Raw genomic sequence first — 21354 nt, 5'->3', positions numbered from 1 at the left:
AGTAATTTATAAATCACCCGGTATCTTCTCAGCGAAGCTTGCCTCTGTTTTTGAAACGTACCTTTTTGTATCCAACAAAGGGTTTCAGTGCAATAAGAATTAAGGTGTGTCTCTTAGCTTTTACCTGCAAGCAATAATGATGTTGTCAAGCATTTCAGGTGAGACCAGCCCAGGATTTTGGGGTGGGGAAAGACACTCTGTTATACAGCATCTTCAGTTCTTCCCTCAGAGGGAGGCAGAGACACCTTGAAGGGCTGAGTATAAGGACATGCACAGAGTGTCGTTTTAAATAGTCACCAGAGCTGGGGGGGGAGGGGAACAGGAACAGGCTGGTAACCATAACTCAGTTGGACTTGTTTCTGAGAAGTCAGATGCCATGGATTGGCTCCCTCACCGAACGGCTGCTTTTCTGTTCCTTTTGTTGGTAAGTCGGATTTTAAAACAATATTTGTAAATGCTGTAACTACACTAGTTTCATCTTCCTCAGCAGACCATTGCGTTTTACAATGTAAACTACTCCCCAAAAATATCTTGTGAAATTTACCATAAAAACCAAAGCTCTGCTCATTTTAAACAGCACTTCTGAACATTCTATAAAATCAAATTAGCCTTTCATTAAATACTGACAAATGTTTCTTTTTAGACTTTTGGCGATCTGTTGATGTTCAAGATGTGACTTTCTATGTTTACTGCATGATTTTTGAGGCAGATGTTTTCTGTGGCTGCTATTTAAAGGTCTCAGTTATTAATAAAATGCTATAATTATAAACATTTTAATGGTTGGATATAATTTCGTTCTATGTCCTTACTTTTTTATCAGTTGAGGAAATAGCTTTTTCTAAAAATTTAAAATGTTGTTTTCCTAAAACGATTAGCAAGATCATTTCAGAGTTGACCAAATCCTACAGCTATTTTCAAGAGAGAAAAAAAATGACAAAATTTAGTGATCTCGGTTAAGTAGAAATCAAGACTTGGCCTATTATTTCACATTGCAAAGGATTCCCGTGTTGTTGTGTCCTAGTGTCTGAGCCGCCATGTGCTGAGCAAGTGAATGCATGATGAAAGTGTTGCTCCTTGGGTTTGTTTTTCTCACTGTAAAAGGAAAGTTGTGGCTATGGTCAAGTGGCATAGTTGTTCAATGTGTTCATCAAGGCATGGAAATTACCCAGAAGGGACTTAAAAGGGCTATGGGTGCCCTACTGCTCCTGCAATCTGATTTTTGCATGGATTCATTTTACTCATCTGCACTGCCCCCTTGAAATTCGGTAGAGATTTAAGGCCCTGAAGATTGAGAAGAGCAGGATTTCTGCTATTGTTATGTCCTGTGGTTTTCATGAAATTTTACATTTTACACTGTGTATTAGTATGTGTAAATGTTTGTTAACTTCTCATTACTGACTTCACTAGAAATTCTGTAGTTGGAGAAAAAGTTTGTGTTATAGGTCAAGAAATCCTAAAACTATTATGAAAATACAATCTATTAATTTTAGGTGACAGCTCTGCAATCAGCAAAGTAGAACTAATTAACACAGAGCAGCTGCCAAGCAAACAAGGGCAAAAGTTGGCAAAAGCAAGTTATGGTTTGAATAAGTTTCAGCTTGTTCAAGGCAGCAGAGAGGTGTCTGAGAGCGGCCTGTTGCACATCACACTAACACTGCTGGATTTTCATGAAACACAAGTGACTATTCCTTTCAGTCAGTTACCTGGTGATGCACACTCCCAGTGTGTTGAAGTTCAAAATGCTTGACTGTTTTATGTCTAAGACCTGTCCATTCAAAAGCATTTTCCTGCTTTACTTCTCCCAGCAGCTCTGGAGCCATTTTCATTCTAGCAGTATATTGTTGTTACAATTGTGAGTGATGGAGGGTAGGTGATGGTTCAGAAAAAAAGACTGATTTTGGAAAATGCCATTGTATATGATGACTATCAAATATTTGAACTTTTACTACCCAGAGGAAACCCTTGTTCTTGTTATGTGTTCTTCTGCCCAGCAATGTTCATGATGGCCTGTACGACTTAATAGCATCTCTCAAGTCTTTAAAGAAAGATGGCAGAAAAACTGTTGAGATCAAATTATACATTTACGTACCCAGTTTTAGTGTATTCTGAGAAAAAATTTTGGCTTTCAGCTTAACTAATCTTTCATGAAAATCACCTGTCTGAATGGTGTGTCTGGTTAGTATATTGTTAATAATTTGCATCAAATAAAATTAACGTGGAGTTATACATATTTTAGTAAACTACTGCATTTTCAAAAAAACAAAGGAAACTTACCAGCCCTGAAACAAATAATTTTCTCTGTGGATTTCACCATTGGTGGGACTGATTCTGCAACCTTTGCTCATGTGACTTCAAAGACATTATTCTCATGAGTAAGGGAGTTCTGTTTGTGATACTAGCACAGACACGTTTTATGGAAATAACCTGTTTGATCAGGTATGACTCTTCTCCTGCCAGCTATCATGTGACAGCCAATAATTTTAAACTCACCACATCTCTTATGCACTTTTGTCTGGATACATTTTCCCATATGTTATCTGGGTTTATTTTTCCCCCCCCAGTCATAAGGCTATGGTTACACATCCTACTCGTAACTTGATTGCGTAAAAATAATGTAAAAATTGTCAGGAGCTAAATCCTCTTTTTATATATTCATGTGAAACATCTGCCAGAATTGAATCAGGAACCTGCAGGTTCTTCTGCCAAATAATTCTGTTGTAGAAATATAAACTAAAGCAATTCCACATCCAGGAACTATCACCTAAGATTAGGTACTTAAGCCTGCAGTTTTACATTCCTAAGTAAAATGGCCATTAAGCAAACATGCATTTGCAGCCAGAACACTCTAAGTCATATCAGAATTCAGGTTTTATTGAGGAGATTTATTGAGGGCACTTAGCATGACTAATTTGAAAAACTCAAATTTTAATGATAATGGCATACACCCTATATTGAAATTAATTTTCTGTTCATTTTTCTAATGGTTAAGCTCAGTTATTCTATGAAAATGTATTGTGTCTGCATACAATAGAAGATACAATAGCAGAGCAGAAATAATCTCAGTGGAAGCTTTCCTAAAGTTGTCAGTTCTTTGAGTAAACTTATTTTAAAATAAATAAAACTTTGAAGTAAATTCTTCAGCCTAACATGAGCATTGTCATAATTCCTGAATTATTCCTGTCACAACTGTTGAAAGAGTAATGGATTATCCATCCTGGGTGCAACTCAAAGTATTGCTAACATAGGAAACATCTGACCTCCTCTGAATTAGAAAACAAAATGTCAGGAAAATAATCCAGAAAATCTTTCCTCTTAAATTGGATGAAGTACATTCATAAGTGACATATGAAAAAGTGAAGTATAGAAAAAGAAAATCATGTTTCAATGTTTAAAAAGTGATAAAATGGCATATTTTTAAAATATGAGGGTTTGTCTTATATTTGAACTCTGCTTCTTATTATTTCATAGGCACTGATGTATCATTTTTTAAAAGAGATGCAGAATGAATAAAGGGGAAGGGCTCATTATTGCAACCCTTTTCTAGTCAGGGCTTTGGATGAGTAAGAAAGATGTAAAAGTCCCAAAACGCTGACAGTACCAGAGCTACCACGGCAGCCTGATGACTAACACAAACGTGTGAACTCTCAGCACTCCTCCCATCCAGGCCAACAACAATGTCACTGTTGACTTCAAAGAGAGAGAAGCAGATCCCATATGAATAATGCTGGGAAGATGTTAAAGGCATGTTCAGTCATTTAGATTTGAGTAGGTGGAGAAGGGAGGATTCCATAATTACGTATGATATTGCTTGGCACTCAATTAATGATTAGTCAATTCTTGTTTGTAAATTGCTTTGAGAGTGCAAAGAAGAGTAGACATCCTATGGGCTTAATTCTGTCCCCAGTTACATCAGAATTAATCCAGAATAAGTCTAATGTGACTCTAAGGTGTCATTTTGGACACAGTGTCCAGGTATCATTACAATAAAAGACAAGCTTTCAGACAGAAGACTGTGCAAATGACAGAAACCAAGATTGTTTCCTGCCTGCCCATCTCCCAACCCATAACAGAAACAGCTTGTGCAACCAGCATCTAGATTCTCTGCAGCTTCCTTTTTTTCACAGTCTCTCAGAGACTAACAGGACAGCAAATCTTGGCATCATTCTGACCAGCTTGCCTACCCCAAGGTCCTCAGGATGCATCCCACACATTCCAGTGGCTCCTATTGCTTTAATTATTGTTTATCCCTGTGTCTATCCCTGTGTCTTTGGAAAGTACTGTACTTCGATATGGGTTTAGAAGGATTTTTTTTTTAACTACCTGAAAATTTGCAGGGGTTAGCTGCTAGGAGACAGAACTTATCTGCTGGAAATAGCACTAGGAAAAAAAAAGGTTTGCATCTCAGATAAATATTAGAAATAGACAACTGGGAAGACATCTAACTGCTGGTGACAGTGGAGAACCAGAAGGCATTAGCTGGGGAGGGAGAGGAGTCTCTATCCCTGAATCCAGTAGGATAAATGTAATTTCAAAATTGTTCAGATTTATCTGGTGAACTAGACATTTATGTCTGATGTCTGCCTGCCCTCCTTCCTATACCACAGCTATAACTGAGACACATACCAAACAGAGCCACCATCAGAGTTCATCGGATCAGCCTTTTCAAATAATAACATGAACTGTACTAAGGACTGAATTCAAGATCTTCCATTACCAACAAGCACCAAAATGGGGTTTTCCTTCACTATCACTGCTCAACTGTGAAAATACAGGGCCTAAATTTATAATCCCCAGCATCACCAACTAACAAATTCCTGATGTTCCCATTACTGGTGCTCAAAAACAAAGGATAGGACTCCAATGAGAAATATATATTTTTCACTGCTGGAAAATAGAACTCCCTATAGGCTGGAATCAAGAGATATATGAATGCTCATGTCTTTAAGTAATAGAATTCTTTACAGGTATAATCCTTATTTCAGAAAAACTCAGAATAGTTTTTCAGAATATGAGAGTGATGTGGCTGGGTGTGAGGCATTAGTCTCGCTGTTAAGTAACAGGATAGGCCACATGATGCAGACAGCAGACAAGATTCACTAACACTGCACTGGGAGATGCATACCCATACTTTGCCGGGTCAGGACAATTGTTTGCATGCCAGAAGGGATTTCAGCCTAAGGGTGGAGAGGATTTCATTGTGCTCACCAAATGAGGTGGGATAGACTGATAAGAGACGTTCAATTAGCGTTATTTCTGGTGGATCTCATCACTCAGGTTCTCTCATGAGGGTGTAGCCTTTCCCTTTGACTCTTCCATGTTCCCCTGGAGTCCAAGGGGGATTACAAAAGAACAGGACTGAGCTCCCACTGGGGCAAACAAACCCTGCCATTCACAGGGAGTCTGATATTGTCCCTTCTCTGAGATGAGGAACAGAACAGCTGCGCATGAATTTGAAGCCTATTCTGAAGCTGAAAATTTAAACAGTCATAAACCCAACAAAAGTTAAAAGATGTATTGGTACTTTTAGCATAACATGAATATATTGTAGTGATTCTCCTGCAGAGTACTTTTCTTAACCATTTATGTCAATAGCTGGCTCAAACAAGGAAAAAATCCTTACTCTGTGAATAGTCAAAAAAATTTCAAGCTACATATGCACAGCAAATGGGCAGATCTAGTCTAAACTCCTCCATTGAGAAGCAGATTAAGGCATCCATTATAGGCCAAGGTCTCAAGGGATGTTTTGGGTAAAACCAGATCATTGGAAACACTGTTTTGTAAATGACAGATGGTAAATTCTTGCAGCATAAAGGTAAATGGGGAAGAGAGAGAGAGAGAGGAAGGAGGGTGAAGCTGCTGTTCATTAATCTGTTGCATGTAAGAAGTTGTCTTAACATGAAGTGGAAAAAATTTTGTGTCCATGTTCCAGTCTTGCCAGTACAATGCAATAAATTTGAAGTGAGGAAAGTCCCATGATGTAAGGATAAAAGATGCCAGATTTTATCCAAGTATAGCTGACATAAAACCCCATATCAGACAAAAAACAAAGAAACCAAAACAAACCAAAAAGCTATGGGAAATTATAAGGAAGTGAAATACTCATAACTGCGGCTGTTAACAATTGTTGAGAAAAGAGAAACACTGCAAAAATTTTTGAGTCACCTGGATATTTTGTATCTTCCAATGATGAATGAAACAAGAATGCAGTTCTGAAAATCCCACAACCTTCACCCTTTATTGTCTGAAGAGAGCCAAAGCAGATCCTAAACCTGAAAGAAATGCTCTGAAGAAAGTGAACTTCATTTACACACCCTATTTTGGAATAGAGTTAATTAAACTGTGCTGTCTTTTAAATTGTGCTAATCAAGAAATTGAGGCTACTCTTATTTGAATTTTAGTTTTAAAGTAATTACGTACTGCATCTGATCCTGCTACCTTTATTTACTCAAGATTAGTTACATAGTTGAGTCTTAAATCAATATCAACTGCACTGCAGGGAAATTTGCCTGAAAAATTCAGGTGGGTTTCCATCTTACTTTGAATCTCTTCAATCTCACTGGGAAGTTCCAAAAAACCCATTTTCATTCTTTTTTGTTAAATTACATAATTAAGTACTCCAGGGTTGTTGTCAACTTTCCAAATTGGAAAAAAAAAAAAAATGAAAAAAATAATAAATTATTTAGGATAAATACTTCCCTGGTTTCCTACAGTGTTTGATAAAAACTCTTGCAAACACTTCTCTCTTCAGCTGAGGTGTTAAAAATCTGTGTGAAAGTTTTATTTTGATGAAGGTATAGTTTGAAAATTGCTCTGGCAAATCCATTCAAGTTCTGTCTTGAAAGACAGAATGGATTTTGAAGGTTTTAACTCTCAAGGAATTTATGTGCTGGATATAGAAAAAAAATTGAATTTCACAAACTCATTTATGGAAGTCTTGCAGCTAGGTAAGCTATTGCAATAGGCCTGCAGTGTAGCAATGTCTTGCAGATCCATTTTGCTTGCTGCATTTTGCCTTGCATTTCTACATGCCAGTTTTTTTATTGTTCTTGCAGGTACTCTTGGATTTCAGCACAGGATTTCATGTAGAGGTAATATTTATTTATTTAGAAACTCTTTTTCTGATTAAACAAAATGTAACAAATGAAAAAATCACTTGGAAAATACTCAACTAAGACACTCCTGAACCTGAAGATTGAAAACATATTTAAATATTAAACAGCTGCAGGTAATAACCTGCTAACCCTCTCAAGAGAAATTCACCTAAATCTAAATGAGTATCTCAAACAAATGAGTAATTTTAAAATAAACATGTACAGTCATAGAGTTTGGGACTCACAGACATGTAAAAAAGCACATGGTAAAAAAGAGCACATGGTCTACAAAAATCTCTTTTCTTCTTTTTGTTGGAAATTATAATTGTCTGTATTTGTTTAAAATGGACTGAGGTCACATGATACTGGAACTCTCTGTCAAAGGTAAAAGAATGGGATGAAAATGGAATGGCTAGATGGAAAACCTTTAGAAGACAAAAACGTGAATGGATCAAATTTGCTGCAGCTTGTAGAGAAGGAGAAGACAACTCCAAGAGGAATCCAATTGCCAGAGTAAGTAGAAAGAAAAACACAAGTATTCACTGACAAGGAAGTTTTGCCAAAGACAGGCTGATAAAAGCAGAGAGATTTAAAAATATGTATGCTTAGATTAGTAAAAGCAAGGAATGTAGAATAAAAGAAAGACGATACAACATTCCCAGCTCTGCTGAGACAGTCTCATAAGAAGAATCCATGTGGCTGCTGAGGAGTAACCAGAGGCTTCCTAGAACATTGCCATGAGTCTACTTCCCAGGCAGCTCCAACCAGTGACATTTTTCTTCTCTCTCTCTCTCTATACTTGGGAAACCCCTGAGCAGAAATTCAAAGACTGTACATAACCTGTGGGAAACAGAGAAAAAGAAATATTTTCCTGTTCTCTCACTGTGATCATGCCCTTACTGAGTTCCAGCCACAGTGTGATACTCTTGGAATATCTCTCCATTTCCCTGACAGACATAGGAGAAATAAAAGGCCCACTCAGCCCTTAAGGGGACACGGATATCTAGGTTGACATTTTGTAGAGGAGCCTTGCATTGATTCTGTCAACTGAACCTTGTAATAAGTAGTTGAGAAACTGAAGTTATATAGAATTTTTTACAGGAACTAGGAATAGAAGAAAAAACACTGTAGGTGTCCTTGGAAAACTGGCATAAATTATTATTATTATCTGTTACTGTAGATCCGGTCTGATTGTGAAGAAGACAATCCAATCACATACAGCATCTCTGGAGTTGGAATTGATCGTGCACCCTATGGAATATTTGTTGTTAACCCAAGAACAGGAGAAATTAATATAACATCAATAGTGGATAGGGAAATAACACCAGTATTTGTTGTAAGTACTCCCCTTTTTCTTGACCTTTATAATGATGGATCCAGGGTGGGGCAGACAACAAGTTTGCTTGTTTCAGGTTGCTACTTTGCTCAGTTAACTTTTGGTTTTAAAACAAGTAAATCTCTTTATTTAGATACGTTGCTTTGCTAAACACTCAGTGACCGGTATAGATTTGGAACCACCTCTTGAACTTCGAGTCAGAGTCCTGGATATAAATGATAATCCTCCTGTATTTGCACAAACTGTATTTACAGGATCTGTTGAAGAGAGCAGCATGGACAGTGAGTACCTGTGCTATGCCTTCCTCAGAACTGCTAGTGAAGCTTACAGAATACAGTTAATATAAACCTGGGGAGCTCTTTCTGCTTTTCTTAAGCAATGACATAAAATGGTCAGGGCCACTGCAGAGGAGGGAGCTGCAGATGCTTCTCCAAGTGCTATTTGAGCCAGGGCCTGGGCTAATTGCTGTAAATTAAACAGCAATGCTTCCTTCTCCCTTTCCTCCCACACACAAGTGCTGAATGTTCCAGTTTCTAACCATACCATCATGCAAATTCTTTCAGATGTGAAAATGTAAAAGAAATAATTTCATTCCTTCTCATTAGAATAAAAATATCATTACACTTATTTCCTTGGAGGGTATGTAAAATAGATTTTTCCCCATTTTTCTCTTTCAAATATTTGTACTTGTAGCCTGGGTATTTGCAATTGCAGCAGAACATTACTAAATAATTCTGTACTTAAACCATTAAAATGGTTCTTTTTACCAAAAGTGCAGTAATCAACATTAGACATGCAAATAGCACTGAGGCAATGGTGCCTAACACTCATTTTCTTCTTTCTAGAAATTCTCATTTAAAGCTGTGATTTCTTATAGTAATGTCTGCAAGCTCAGTACTTGATGTATTTGCATATTCCCTATGGTGATAGGGAATTTAACTTCTTTAAAGAAGTTCAGTGAAAACCTGCATTATTTTTTGCGACTTTGATTTTTAATTCATTTAAAGTCATTGTCAGGATCAGTACTACAAACCTAAAGTTTTGGTTTTCTCTGTAAATGTCAAGGAATAGATAGCCTTCTATCATTTTCATACAGACACTGTTTTAGTATTTTCTTGATCAGTTGTTTGCAGAAACTCAAGAGATTTTCTTGGGGTTTTTTGGTTTTTTTGTTTGATTGTTTTGTGGGTTTTTAATTACTATTCTTTTAATTTATTTTTAGACACACTGGTGATGAAAATCATTGCAACAGATGCAGATGAACCTAACCATTTGAATTCTAAAATTGCCTTCAAAATAGAGAGTCAGGAACCTTCTGGTCCACCCATGTTCATTATGAATAAATACACAGGAGAACTCCATCTTGCAAATTATCTTGACAGAGAGGTAACATTTCCCCTTCCAAAGCTAAATAAAATTATGCTGTAGTGAATATGTGCTATGAGAGCGAGAAAAATATAGGAGAGAGAAAAGTTTTGTTTTTTTCAAATATTAATGGAGAAATGCACGGTTTTGAGGCGTTGCAATAAAATGTCTAAGTAGAATTCCTGTATTAGGAAATAGTAGCAAGCATGAGTTATTTATAAGATGCACAGATGGTCTTCTAACATACTCATTTCTCTTTTTGTGACAGCAACATAGTAGCTACACTCTGGTTGTGAAGGCATCAGACCGGGACGGCGCTGCAGATGGAATATCATCCCTTTGTAGCTGTAATGTGAAAGTCATTGATGTTAATGACAACTTTCCAACTCTTGCTCAAAGCTCTGTAAGTTTCCAATAACAAAGGCAGCAATACTGATTTAAAACCCCATTTAAAAGGCCCATTGGTAACAGAGCCCTTACTAACCCATAGAGCACTTTCACATTTACATGCTCCATGGGATTGAGAGAGTTGTTCCCTTGAAGAGTGCTCAAAATACAGTCTGTCATTTGTGCAACAATTCTGGTAACATACACACAGATCATTTTTGTATTCAGAGATGTAAATCCTGACACTGTCAGGACTGACTTCTTTGTATTCGGAGAAATCCTGTCATACAGGTGCCCAGATCCCTGCAATACGAGAATATGTAGAATAACCCAATCCTTGGAATACCATTTCTTATAGAAAGCACAAATCCTTTTCTTCTAAGATACCTCTGCAAGCCTTGGAGGTGACACTTGGAGATTTTCAAATCTGTAATCATAATCACAATTTTCCCAGAACACATTGTTTTTATGTAAAAAATTTATTCTCTGCTCAGAACATCTTTCAAAAGAATCTCTGCAGACAGCTGTGTTTTCCTGTTTTCCAAACATATATATGTTTGCTAATAGGTATTTGTCTGTCATTTCAGTTTTCAGCAAGTATTTCAGAAAATTCACTCAGTTCAGAACTGCTACGAATACAAGCTCTGGATGCTGATGAAGAGTTTACAGACAATTGGTTAGCAGAGTTTTTCTTTATATCCGGTAATGAAGATAACTGTTTTGAAATTGTTACAGATCGAGCTACAAATCAAGGAATCCTTAGAGTAATTAAGGTATGGATAAATATTCAGCTCTTGACTTAAAATTTTAATTAATTGTTAGTAGAAATAAACAGGCAGTAAAAACACTGTCACTCAACCATTTAAAACAAAAAATATTTTTAAAATATTAAAGGAGTTTTTATGTATCATCTAGTTCTCTGTGGTTTACCTTTTAGGAGCTGGATTTTGAACATATCCGAACTCACGCACTGATGATCGGTGTCAGGAATGTAGCTGCATTCCACCACTCTGTTGCGCATGAGTACCAGATATTTGGGACACCCCTCACAGTAGAAGTAAAAAATTTGATTGAACCACCAAGATTTCATCCATCTTCAGTTGTGTTTTCCCTGCCACAAAGCGCAAGAGTGAATTATGTTGTAGGAACATACACAGCCATGGATGAGGACACTAGAACCATTGCATCAAATGTTGTGTAAGCTCTGCTCTGCTTAACTCCCTGGGTGGAATAATTCTTTTGAGATTTCAATGGGATGAGGAATACGTATTTTAAAGGATGCTTTTAAAAACAATGATTATTGATTAGCAATAGAAAAATGGCAATAGAATAGTACTATATAGTATCATACATTCTATGTTATTATAGAATAGTATATAGCCCATTTTTGTCCTTTTCTTTCCTGACAACTTTTCTTAGCCTTATGCACAAGACAAAGAAAAGATCACTTTTCTAACAGGCTGTAACTTATATAGACTAGAAGAGGGTTTGTTTTTTTTTTCTCAGACTAAGAATGCTTTTTCTTGAAACATTTGCTACAAGGAGGGAATTTGTTAGCATCTCAAGAAAGCAGGCAGAAAATCCCAAGAACAGTCAATATTTTCCAAGAACAGAATAAGCCGCTACTAGCTAATTCTCTAGTAAAAAAAAATTTACACCTGTTTCTCTTGAAATTAACAATAATAACTGAGACTATAATTTGCTTTTCAGTGCATGTAGAAATAAATACAGCCTATTTACAAATAGTTGAAAAAAAATCCTAAAACACAGAAATGTGTCAGCAAATATAACTTTCGAATGTTATAGGAAGAACTGTGGATTCAACCATTGCTATAAACAAGGATTCTAGTAAAGGTTTACAGCATCCAGAAAAGTTTTACTTTTGGACTATGATGCCACTTTCAAAATAAAATGGGTTTCTATGCATTTGCTTTATTCCTATTTACTTTTCTGGTCTACCTTTTTTTGGAGTCTACATGGATTTTGCTTGAATTGGAAGAAAAATGCCAAAAGAAATGTGCCAAATTTTATCCGCAAAATAAATGTGTAATACATATATTCGTAACATAATGCTGCACATTTTTACTTCACCAAACACAGATATAGCATAGGACGTGATCCAGCTGCCTGGTTCAGAATCAATCAAAACACTGGTGAAATCATACTGAACAAAGTTATTAGCCGGGATTCTGTCTATCTGGTCAATGGGCAGTACCAAGCAGAGGTTCTGGCTATCACCAGAGGTAAGAAAAGAGATTAATTTTTCCAAAATAAACTCTTTGGGTTCCAGATTTCTCTAAATGTTTTTTGCTGTTTCTAGTTTTCCAACCCTAACTGCATTGTTTATAGTATCACTATTTCCCCCTGACCACAAATACCTTCTTTTTACAGGGGTTCCTCGATACACTGCTACTGGCACCGTTGTGCTTTCACTAGATGGCATCAATGCCAATTGCCCAACTATTAATACTGAAGTGAGGAAAGTATGTATGCATTCCCCATCAGTGGTTATCTCAGCAAAGCCTAGGGATGGTGTTGTCTATGCTACCCCCTTCACATTCAGCATACATGGTGAACCTCAGACTACATGGATTATCAGACGAATAAATGGTAAATTAACCTGCATTTTATAACAGAATAAATGATAGCAATAAGCTCTTATCTAAAATAACTGATTGGGATGTTGCTTTATTAACAAACAAAACACTTATTAGAATCTATTCAAATCTCAGTTAAATACAAATCTGAGAAGTTACTCCAAATTTGAATATCTGCATGCAAATATATATATATATATATATATAATATTTAAATCAGAATTATTACATGTGTTATATTTTAAAGGAAACTGAAAATTTACTAGCTAAACTGTACTTTGAGTATAACTATGACAAAAGCCTTTATGGGTCTAAACATAATGAAGTAAATCAAAAGGAGTAGTTTGACACTTTTTTATTTCTGTGTTATCTAAAAAATCCTAAGCATATATCAAATCTCAAATTTGTTTATTAAAGTATAAAGTTTATAGTTAACAGAACTTTACTTTTATGAGAGGCATATGAAAATGGCAAATTAAGACTACAACTTTTAAATTTTATTGTACCAGTCACACCTACTTGTATTTTAAACAAAATTGTTTTAGTCAGTGCCCAGTGAAGCTTTGCCAGTTTCCTTCAATACGACATAACAAAATAATGAATTAATCAAATCGCATGCATAACTAAATGACAGAATTTGCATAACTTACTGTTTACATAGAAGACTACATTATATGGCAAGTATCACAATTGCAAGTATTCTTCAGTCTCCTACCTGTCCTAAACATTTGCAAATATGTAATCTTAAATATTTTAAACCTTCTGAAAAACATGGATGAGTTCCTTGAGAGAGGAATAAAAAATGCATTGAACTTTCAACTTTTATCTTTACCATTGTGCGAATAAAATTCAGGAAATTCAGCAGTAGAAATAAAAGACTTCATTTCCCCCTTTTGTATTGCTCAAGTTTAGAAGTGATAACTAGACTGATTTGGGTCAGGTTTTGCAAAGAAAAAAACAAGCATAGATGAGTACTTCATGTTTCAGCTTTGAGTAAATAGTATAGATGCATAAGTAATTGAGGTGCTTAGAAAGGGAACACTTTGTTTCATTCTGTTCTCTGAATGTAGTACACAAGTAGTATAGATTTGTACAACACTTGTAGTCAATACCTTCATCCAAATATTTCTCTCCTTTTTTTTTTTTCCCTCCAAGACTCCTCTGCAGAACTAGTGGGCCAGAACATAGACTTTTACCTTTATAGGATCTACGTCGTTGTAAGGGATAGCCAAGGCCGGCGCTGTGCTCGACCACACATAATTCCTGTGCAAGCTTGCCAGTGTGACAGTCGGAACTACTGCACCAGTGGGGCCACAAGAATAATTATCATCGGTGGTGGTGGTGGCGCTGGTGGTGGTGGTGGCACTACTGGTGGTGGCGGCACTGGTGGTGGTGGCGGCAGCACTGGCGGTGGTGGCGGCGGCACCGGTGGAGGCGGCCGGGAAGACGGAGGGCAGCAAGGTGGTGGTGATTATGGAGGAGATTATGAGGACCACACACAGTCGCAGGGTTATACTGATGGCTACGAAGGAGGTGATGAAGGATATACTGCCTACACTGACAGCGGTTATGGAAATGAAAATTATGGCAGGCAATTGGATTCAAATACCACACTTAGTGGCGCTGCCATTGGCTTGATGTTCCTCGGTGGACTAATATTTGTTTGTAAGTATGAAATTAAGAAAACTGGTTTTATTATTTTTCTAAATCATGTAAAAAATGCATTTTTCAATTCTTCTAAAATGAGGTTACTTTTTCAGTTGGTTGCTAATCCACTGGCTGCTATTGGCCATTTCATAGAGAAAAAAATTGTCTTTTAAATGAAAATAATTTCCGTAAGTTTTATGTAATACAGAGATTTTTCATTTAAAATTAAGCATTTTCTTTCTAAGCCTTCTTATTCCAATTATTAGACAGAGCTGTCCTGTCACTTACATTTTGCAATTTCTACTTCCATTACATTACTGGAAGAATTGGGCAAGTATCTGCTCCAAGTTGGGTATGAAAGGATCTAAAGAACAAGATTCCTTTGAACTCAAAGCCAGACTTCAGTAGCAGAACAATAAGTCATAGATTTTGAAACTTTTGGCTACTCCTTCCCAAACATTACATCTAATAAAAAACCAGTAGCATTTATGATAACAGGATCAAAGCAGGATGCTAATTCATTTGTCCTAGTATGTTTATGAAGAATTATGAGCTTCATGGACTCAAGTTAGAATTTATACAAGCAATTATTTCTCAGACTATCAGAATCATAGGTGATCAACCCTCTTTCCTGGCCTGGGCATCAAGTAATCAATGTCTAAAATTTCCCACTGCAGAAATACTGACTACCAAACCTGAGGAAATTGGGGTTTTTTCCCCACCTGATTTTTTGAGGAGGGGGTTTGGTTGGGGTTTTGATCTTTGTTTAGGAGGAATCAACAAACACAAAATTTTGAAGCTTCAAAAGGCTGTGCAATTTGTAGTCCCCAGATGGTTTATCTTACAAGACAGACTGTCTTTCTGGCTTTGTAAATTTCCCCTCATAGTCTGGAGTAAATACAACCTTAGTCATGCTCTATGAGGCAGCACTTTGTACACAGTATAGTCCTTTCCCCTTTTCATTTCACTTTGATGTTCAAGTAATCAGAGGGCTGGAGCAACTCTCATATGAAGACGAGCTGAGAGAGTTGGAACTGCTCAGCCTGGAGAAGTCTCCAAAGGAAACTTAGGGCAGCCTTGCAATTCCTAAAGGAGTCCTGCAAAAGACCTGGAGAGGGACTTTTTAAAAGGGCATGTTGTGACAGGACGAGGAGCAATGGATTTAAACTGAAAGACAGTAGGTTTAGGAAGCAATTCTCAACTGTGAGAGTGATGAGACAGAGGCACGTGCTGCCCAGAGCAGTTGTGGATGCACCATCCCTGGTTCAAGGCTGGGCTAGATGAGTCTTTGAGAAATGTGGTAAGTGGAAAGTGTCCCTACCCATGGCAGAGGGATTGGAACTAAATGGTATTTAAGATCTCTTCCAACCCAAGCCATTCTATGATTCTATGAATTAATATTGCATCACCTTTCTAAAATAAGCAGTGTTTTTGATGCTGGCCATTACAAGCATTCTGCAATTTCCAGCACTGCGTTCTTTAAACAACTAAGCATAATACAGCACTCTGGGAAACCTGACTCACTCTATGTAAATGTTTGGTGAAACTAGGGCTTGGGGATTGCCCCTACTGCTTTTTCAAATCAAGCATTATGTATATGCAATGTACAACTGGAGCCTTAGCCAATGATCACTGTAGTCAGGCGGACTCTCCACTGATTCTTATAAGTCTATTATTACTAATAGGTATTTCTTTTCAATTATAATACTTGAAGAGAAAAACGTATGCTCATATATCCAGAGAGAATAGCACTGAATGCTATACATAGAAACACTGGTTTTGTTCGTTTAATTTTAATATGTATGCAACTTATATTGGTTCAGCTGAGACAGATCAAAGTCTGTTCCCAGGTGTATAAGCATAAATTTAGAGTAATAGCCCCACCCCTGTGCTGCTGTGCTATAACTAAAGGTACAAATTATTCTGAATTTCCAAATACAGGTATCTCCATAAGCAGCAAATGATTCTGAAAGCCAGACTTACAGGCTGCTTGGTTAGAAACATTTTAAAGGCACATTTTCAAAAGTTCATGAGCACCTGCCCTCTGGGGAGAGCAGCTACTCCTGCGAGGAAGAGATGTGCTAAATAATTGTTTCCTGTTCTTTTCCTGGTTAGTGATTCCAATTTTGATGTCAATGAGCGACTGTTGTGGCTGTGGACCTGGCGCTGCAGGTGGAGTTGGAACTGGATTTGAACCTGTACCTGAATGTACAGAAGGGGCAATTCATCCATGGGGAATAGAAGGTGCACAGCCTGAAGACAGGGTCAGTACATCCCATGTTTCTAAAACCAGAAGTAATTTGTGAGTAAAGGCTGCATTTTTCTAGAGAAAGTGATAGTAACACTGTGTAATCTAAAACCAGTCTGGCATTGTCAACAATTTCCAGCCAGATATGAAAGGTGATTCATAATTAACATTCACTGATGGGGTTTATGTGTTTTAAGCAGTGGTAAGTTAGTTTGGCACAAAAGTTTGGTGCCACTGTTCCTTCAGATGAAGCATAACAACCAGAAAGCTCCTTCAGTGCAAGTTTAGAAGGGAACACAAATCATCTTTATTGATCATTGTTCATGTTGACAAGGGAAAAAATTTGTAGTCTCTTTGTTTTATTCTGTTTTGATTGTTAATGGAGATGGTGTTAATGACAAGCCATCATTAACAGTTTGGACTGCAAATTTCTTAACATAATTCACAAAGTCTCGGTCTTCATACGGGAATTTCAAGGTAATCATTCAAGGAGTCAAAATGTTGTTTTCCAGGATGTCTCACACATTCTTGCCCCAACAACCGCTGCAGGAGGTGATTTTGGTGAACCTTCTGGTAAGCAGATCCTTAAATCTTCTATGTTATGCTGCCTTTCAGCACTTCATGCCTTCAGACTCATGGGGTCCTTTGGTTTCCCAGGTATAACCCAACCCTTCCAATCTCATATCTGCAGATAGTCAAACTCATGCTGGTAGGATTTCCTCTATGAATAAAAAGTCTTGGGTTTGAGCTTCTGAACAGATTAATTTCTGCAAACTACACTTTGAAATACAGCTATTTTGAAATAGCTGCCAAGGCTTTCAAATCCCAGGTATTTTTTCTTTATCAGCAAAGCTACTGAATGGAGGGCATTTTCAAGACACCAGTTTTAGCAGAAATCAATATTTAGCCAGAATAAGGATATTTGCTTTCATAACTTGGGTAAAATCTTCAGTTCTCCCCAGTTTCCTGCTTCCCATAAGGAAGCATGTAAAGTAGCTAGTTAATTACTGCCAATTTGTGTGTTAACCTAGACAAGCTGATACATAACACAATAAATGCATGCTTCTGAGATAAAGTTTCTCCAGGAATTCAATGATCATAGAGAATAAGCCCAGCTGTGCAGCGTTACTTTATCCTTCTCCTCCATTCCTTACTTCAGAAGAGGAAGGAAGGATGCTGGCACAGGTCCATTTTCCCTACTTTCTGACAGGAAGAAATGTTACTCTGCAAGACAACCTCTCTGCTGACTATTTATTATAGAAGAATGTTCTCAGATTTCTCATTTCACAAAAATCAAAAAAATATGTAATTTAGCCTATGTTTCCCAGCATAACCATAGTCACGACTACTGTATGCAATTCTTTTATTATAACGTGCTGATCATTAAGAAAACTCTTTCCTTGTTATCATGAACTAAAAAAATACAGACAAGATGAAATCCTGTATTACTTTATAACTTATTATAAAGGACATTTCCATCATGAATGATAAACTGGTGGTTATTATGATCCATTGTTGTTGTCCCCTAAAAAATCTCACTACTTGAAAATGTGAAGTAGTTACATAACTCTTTATTTTCTAGGATTTATAAAACTCTTTATTTTCTAAGTGTGTAAGGGAAAAAAATTAATGCCAATGTGATCATAAATATACATTTATGCATTTGCATAGATAAACATTATCTGATTTTCTAACATAAACCCCATGACAGCATATGTATACACTAGACAGAATAATCTGTCCAGCCAATAACAAGATAAAACACTGATTTTCTAAAACACATGCACACATGTTGCCTAGCCTCAAGAATAAAATCAAGCACTTAGGTGTCTGTTAATATTATATAATTGTTACTGCAGTTTCAAAGTTTCGTACCTGTGCATATACCTGTGACTGAGATTGGTCTAAAATACCTTTAGAAACTCAGAAGTGTCATTATAGCATTTGTAAAAATAACAGACAAATTGTGTGTAAAAATTTCACAGAGCACAGGAGCAATAACTTTTTCTGCTTTCAGAAATATATAATAACACATATGGAGGAGGAGGAGTAGTAGCTTCTGGTGTTGAAGAAACTACGGGTGTTGGCTATGGCACTGGTACTGGCTACGGAACAGCTGGAGGAATTTCTGGAACAGGGGAAGCAAAAGGGTCAATTGGAGGAACAATAAAAGAGTATCGAGAAGGAGGAGTGAACATGGCCTTCCTAGACAACTATTTCTCTGAGGTAATTAAATGCTGTTCTTTGAGTTACTACTGTGAGCAGGCTTTCTGTTAGATTCCCCTTCCCAGGTTACATGGTGGAAATCCAAAATAATTCTACTCAAATTGAAACTTCCATGCTATAACACTGCTGTGAAAGCAAAGCTGATCACACTGGTAGGAAAAGTTACAACACTAGTAGTAGTAATGTCTTTGAGCTGCTGCCATAGTAGGTGGATTGTTTAGCAGCCTTTTTGTAAAATTGATGGACATAATGCAGGTCGAGGTAGGAAGCAATTAAATGATTTCATAATTACCCACCAAGTTTATGTATTTCCAACCTTTCTCAGTGCATAAATGTTTAATAACTTTTTGGAATTGTTCACTCCTACTTCCTGTACAGTTTGTTTGATGAAGTCATTTTAATCCTGAAAGAACTTTAAACATCAATTCTTCCTTATTTTTATCGCCATTTCTGCTCCCTAAAAGACTTGTGAACTACCAGTGATACAAATATGAAGTTTTTCAATTGGCAATACCTAAATTCACCTTTACATATGGGATTTTAAAAATGGTATGGAATTTACATGATTAATGGTTTCATGGGCTATATTTTTATTCATATGCATGAACTGTGAAGCATAAATGTTATAATTGCATGTCACCAAAATATCAATTAAGATATAAGGATTGCTATATTTCAAAATCTAAACAAGGTTCATGGAGGAGAGAACAGAGCAGTCCTGACATCCTGAGCATGGATTTCTCCCAGACTGCAATCTTCCTCCCTTGGCCTGAAGCACTATGTATTTTTTAATATTAATTAATTGTCTGCCTGCCATAGGCCTCCACATACTACTGCTATCCTCCTGAACCATCTCAATTCCCAAACTCTTTGACTCTTTCTCCCAGGCCTCCCCTTCCATCCTTTTCTGCTTCCTCGAACCCCACTCAGCACTCACTTTAAATTCTCCTCTTTCCTGTCTGATGTCTTTGCAATGACCACACCAGGATCCAAAACATCATTCCCAGTTGGCAATTTCCTTCTTGCTGAAAATGCACTCCCCTCTGGACTCACCAAGTCTCCCCCACTACGGACAATCCTCCATCCAATCCTCCTCTTTCCTGGTCTTTTCATTGCCCCCTCGCCACCCTGCTTCAGTCCTCTTCCTACCATTTTGCTCAGATACTGCTGCCCAAAGAAGGCATCTGTTTGCCTGTCCCCTTTGTCCCATAGACAGAGACACTGACGACAGACCAAATTTGAGATGCTATGTGTCTGCAGAAACAGGAATGAAACACTATTTAAATAAACTTATTTCAAGGTTAAAAAATGTTGATGGTATAGTCTGTCCTGTTGATGTCCTATTTTTCAAGTCAGGTGGGTCTTACTGTGGTTAGGGAAACTTTACTGTGGTTCGAGTATTCATGGTTAAAAACCTGACAAAATTCACTCTGTTATTCTGTTCTTCTTTTTTTTTTTTTCATTTTTTGTTTTTTCAAACTACAGAAAGCATTTGTGTATGCAGATGAAGATGAAGGTCGGCCAGCAAATGACTGCCTATTAATTTATGATCATGAAGGAGTTGGTACTCCCGTTGGCTCCGTGGGTTGCTGCAGCTTTATTGGAGAAGATACAGACGAAACATACTTGGATACGTTAGGACCAAAATTTAAGACCTTAGCAGAGATCTGTCTGGGCAAAGAGATCGAACCTTTCCCTGATGCTAACCCACCCTGGCCAGGCGTCAACATTCCCTTCCCCAGTCCTGAAAGTGATCTAAACCTCCCGCCACCGGGCACCACCATCATTGTCAACGGAAGTGCACCTATGCCTCCCACCGCTGGCACTACAACGGTTGTTACTGAAAACACCTACACATCTGGGACAACCATACAGCCGCCGAGGCCCATGCCGGATCCCTTGCTCCATGGCAACATGATGGTGACCGAGACGTACACCTCCAGCCAGCCCTCTGTTTGCGTTGACCCTCTGCGTGCATCCAACGTCGTTGTGACGGAGAGGGTTGTGGGGCCTGCGTCTGCCTCTGATTTGCGTGGCATGCTGGATATCCCCGATCTCACAGAGGGCTCCAACGTTATCGTCACGGAAAGAGTAATCGCGCCTAACTCCCGACTCCCGGCATCTCTGAGCATTCCTGATTTGGTAGATGGGTCAAATGTGGTAGTGACAGAAAGGGTGTTCAGGCCTGCCTCTGGCATGCCAGGCAGTCTAATAAATATTCCCTCAGAGTTATCCAATGCCCACAACGTGATGGTCACAGAGAGAGTAGTGTCAGGAGCTGGGATGAGCAGCCTGGGAGCAACAAGCATGGGAGGAGCAAATCTGGGGAGCCTGAGCAGCACAGGTCAGATGCTCAGTGCCGAATGTCATCTTGGTCAGGGAATGGGCACGGCATCTCCAGGCACCTCCCGGAGACGAATGACAAAGTACAGCACCATGCAGTACTCCAGTCAGTAA

General features: G+C 37.7%; 1 protein-coding gene across 1 annotated transcript; it reads left to right on the top strand.

Annotated features, from left to right (window-relative positions):
- Window positions 1-376: 376 nt before the first annotated feature.
- On the top strand, window positions 377-21354 carry LOC128942599 (desmoglein-1-like). The gene is made up of 16 exons (XM_054285159.1): window positions 377-424; window positions 7053-7088; window positions 7476-7604; window positions 8272-8427; window positions 8561-8708; window positions 9650-9813; window positions 10061-10195; window positions 10767-10952; window positions 11117-11376; window positions 12280-12422; window positions 12571-12789; window positions 13932-14441; window positions 16539-16687; window positions 17184-17244; window positions 18689-18897; window positions 20383-21354. The coding sequence occupies exons 1-16, from the start codon at window positions 377-379 to the stop codon at window positions 21352-21354; spliced, it is 3525 nt and encodes a 1174-aa protein (XP_054141134.1).

The sequence above is a fragment of the Melozone crissalis genome, unplaced genomic scaffold, assembly GCF_028551555.1.
Source record: "Melozone crissalis strain CALT ecotype California unplaced genomic scaffold, PUWL_Pcris_2 ptg000042l_1, whole genome shotgun sequence".
NCBI classification, from domain to species: domain Eukaryota; kingdom Metazoa; phylum Chordata; class Aves; order Passeriformes; family Passerellidae; genus Melozone; species Melozone crissalis.
The sequence above is the reverse complement of the archived record's forward strand: the minus strand, read 5'-3'. Positions and strand labels throughout refer to the sequence as shown.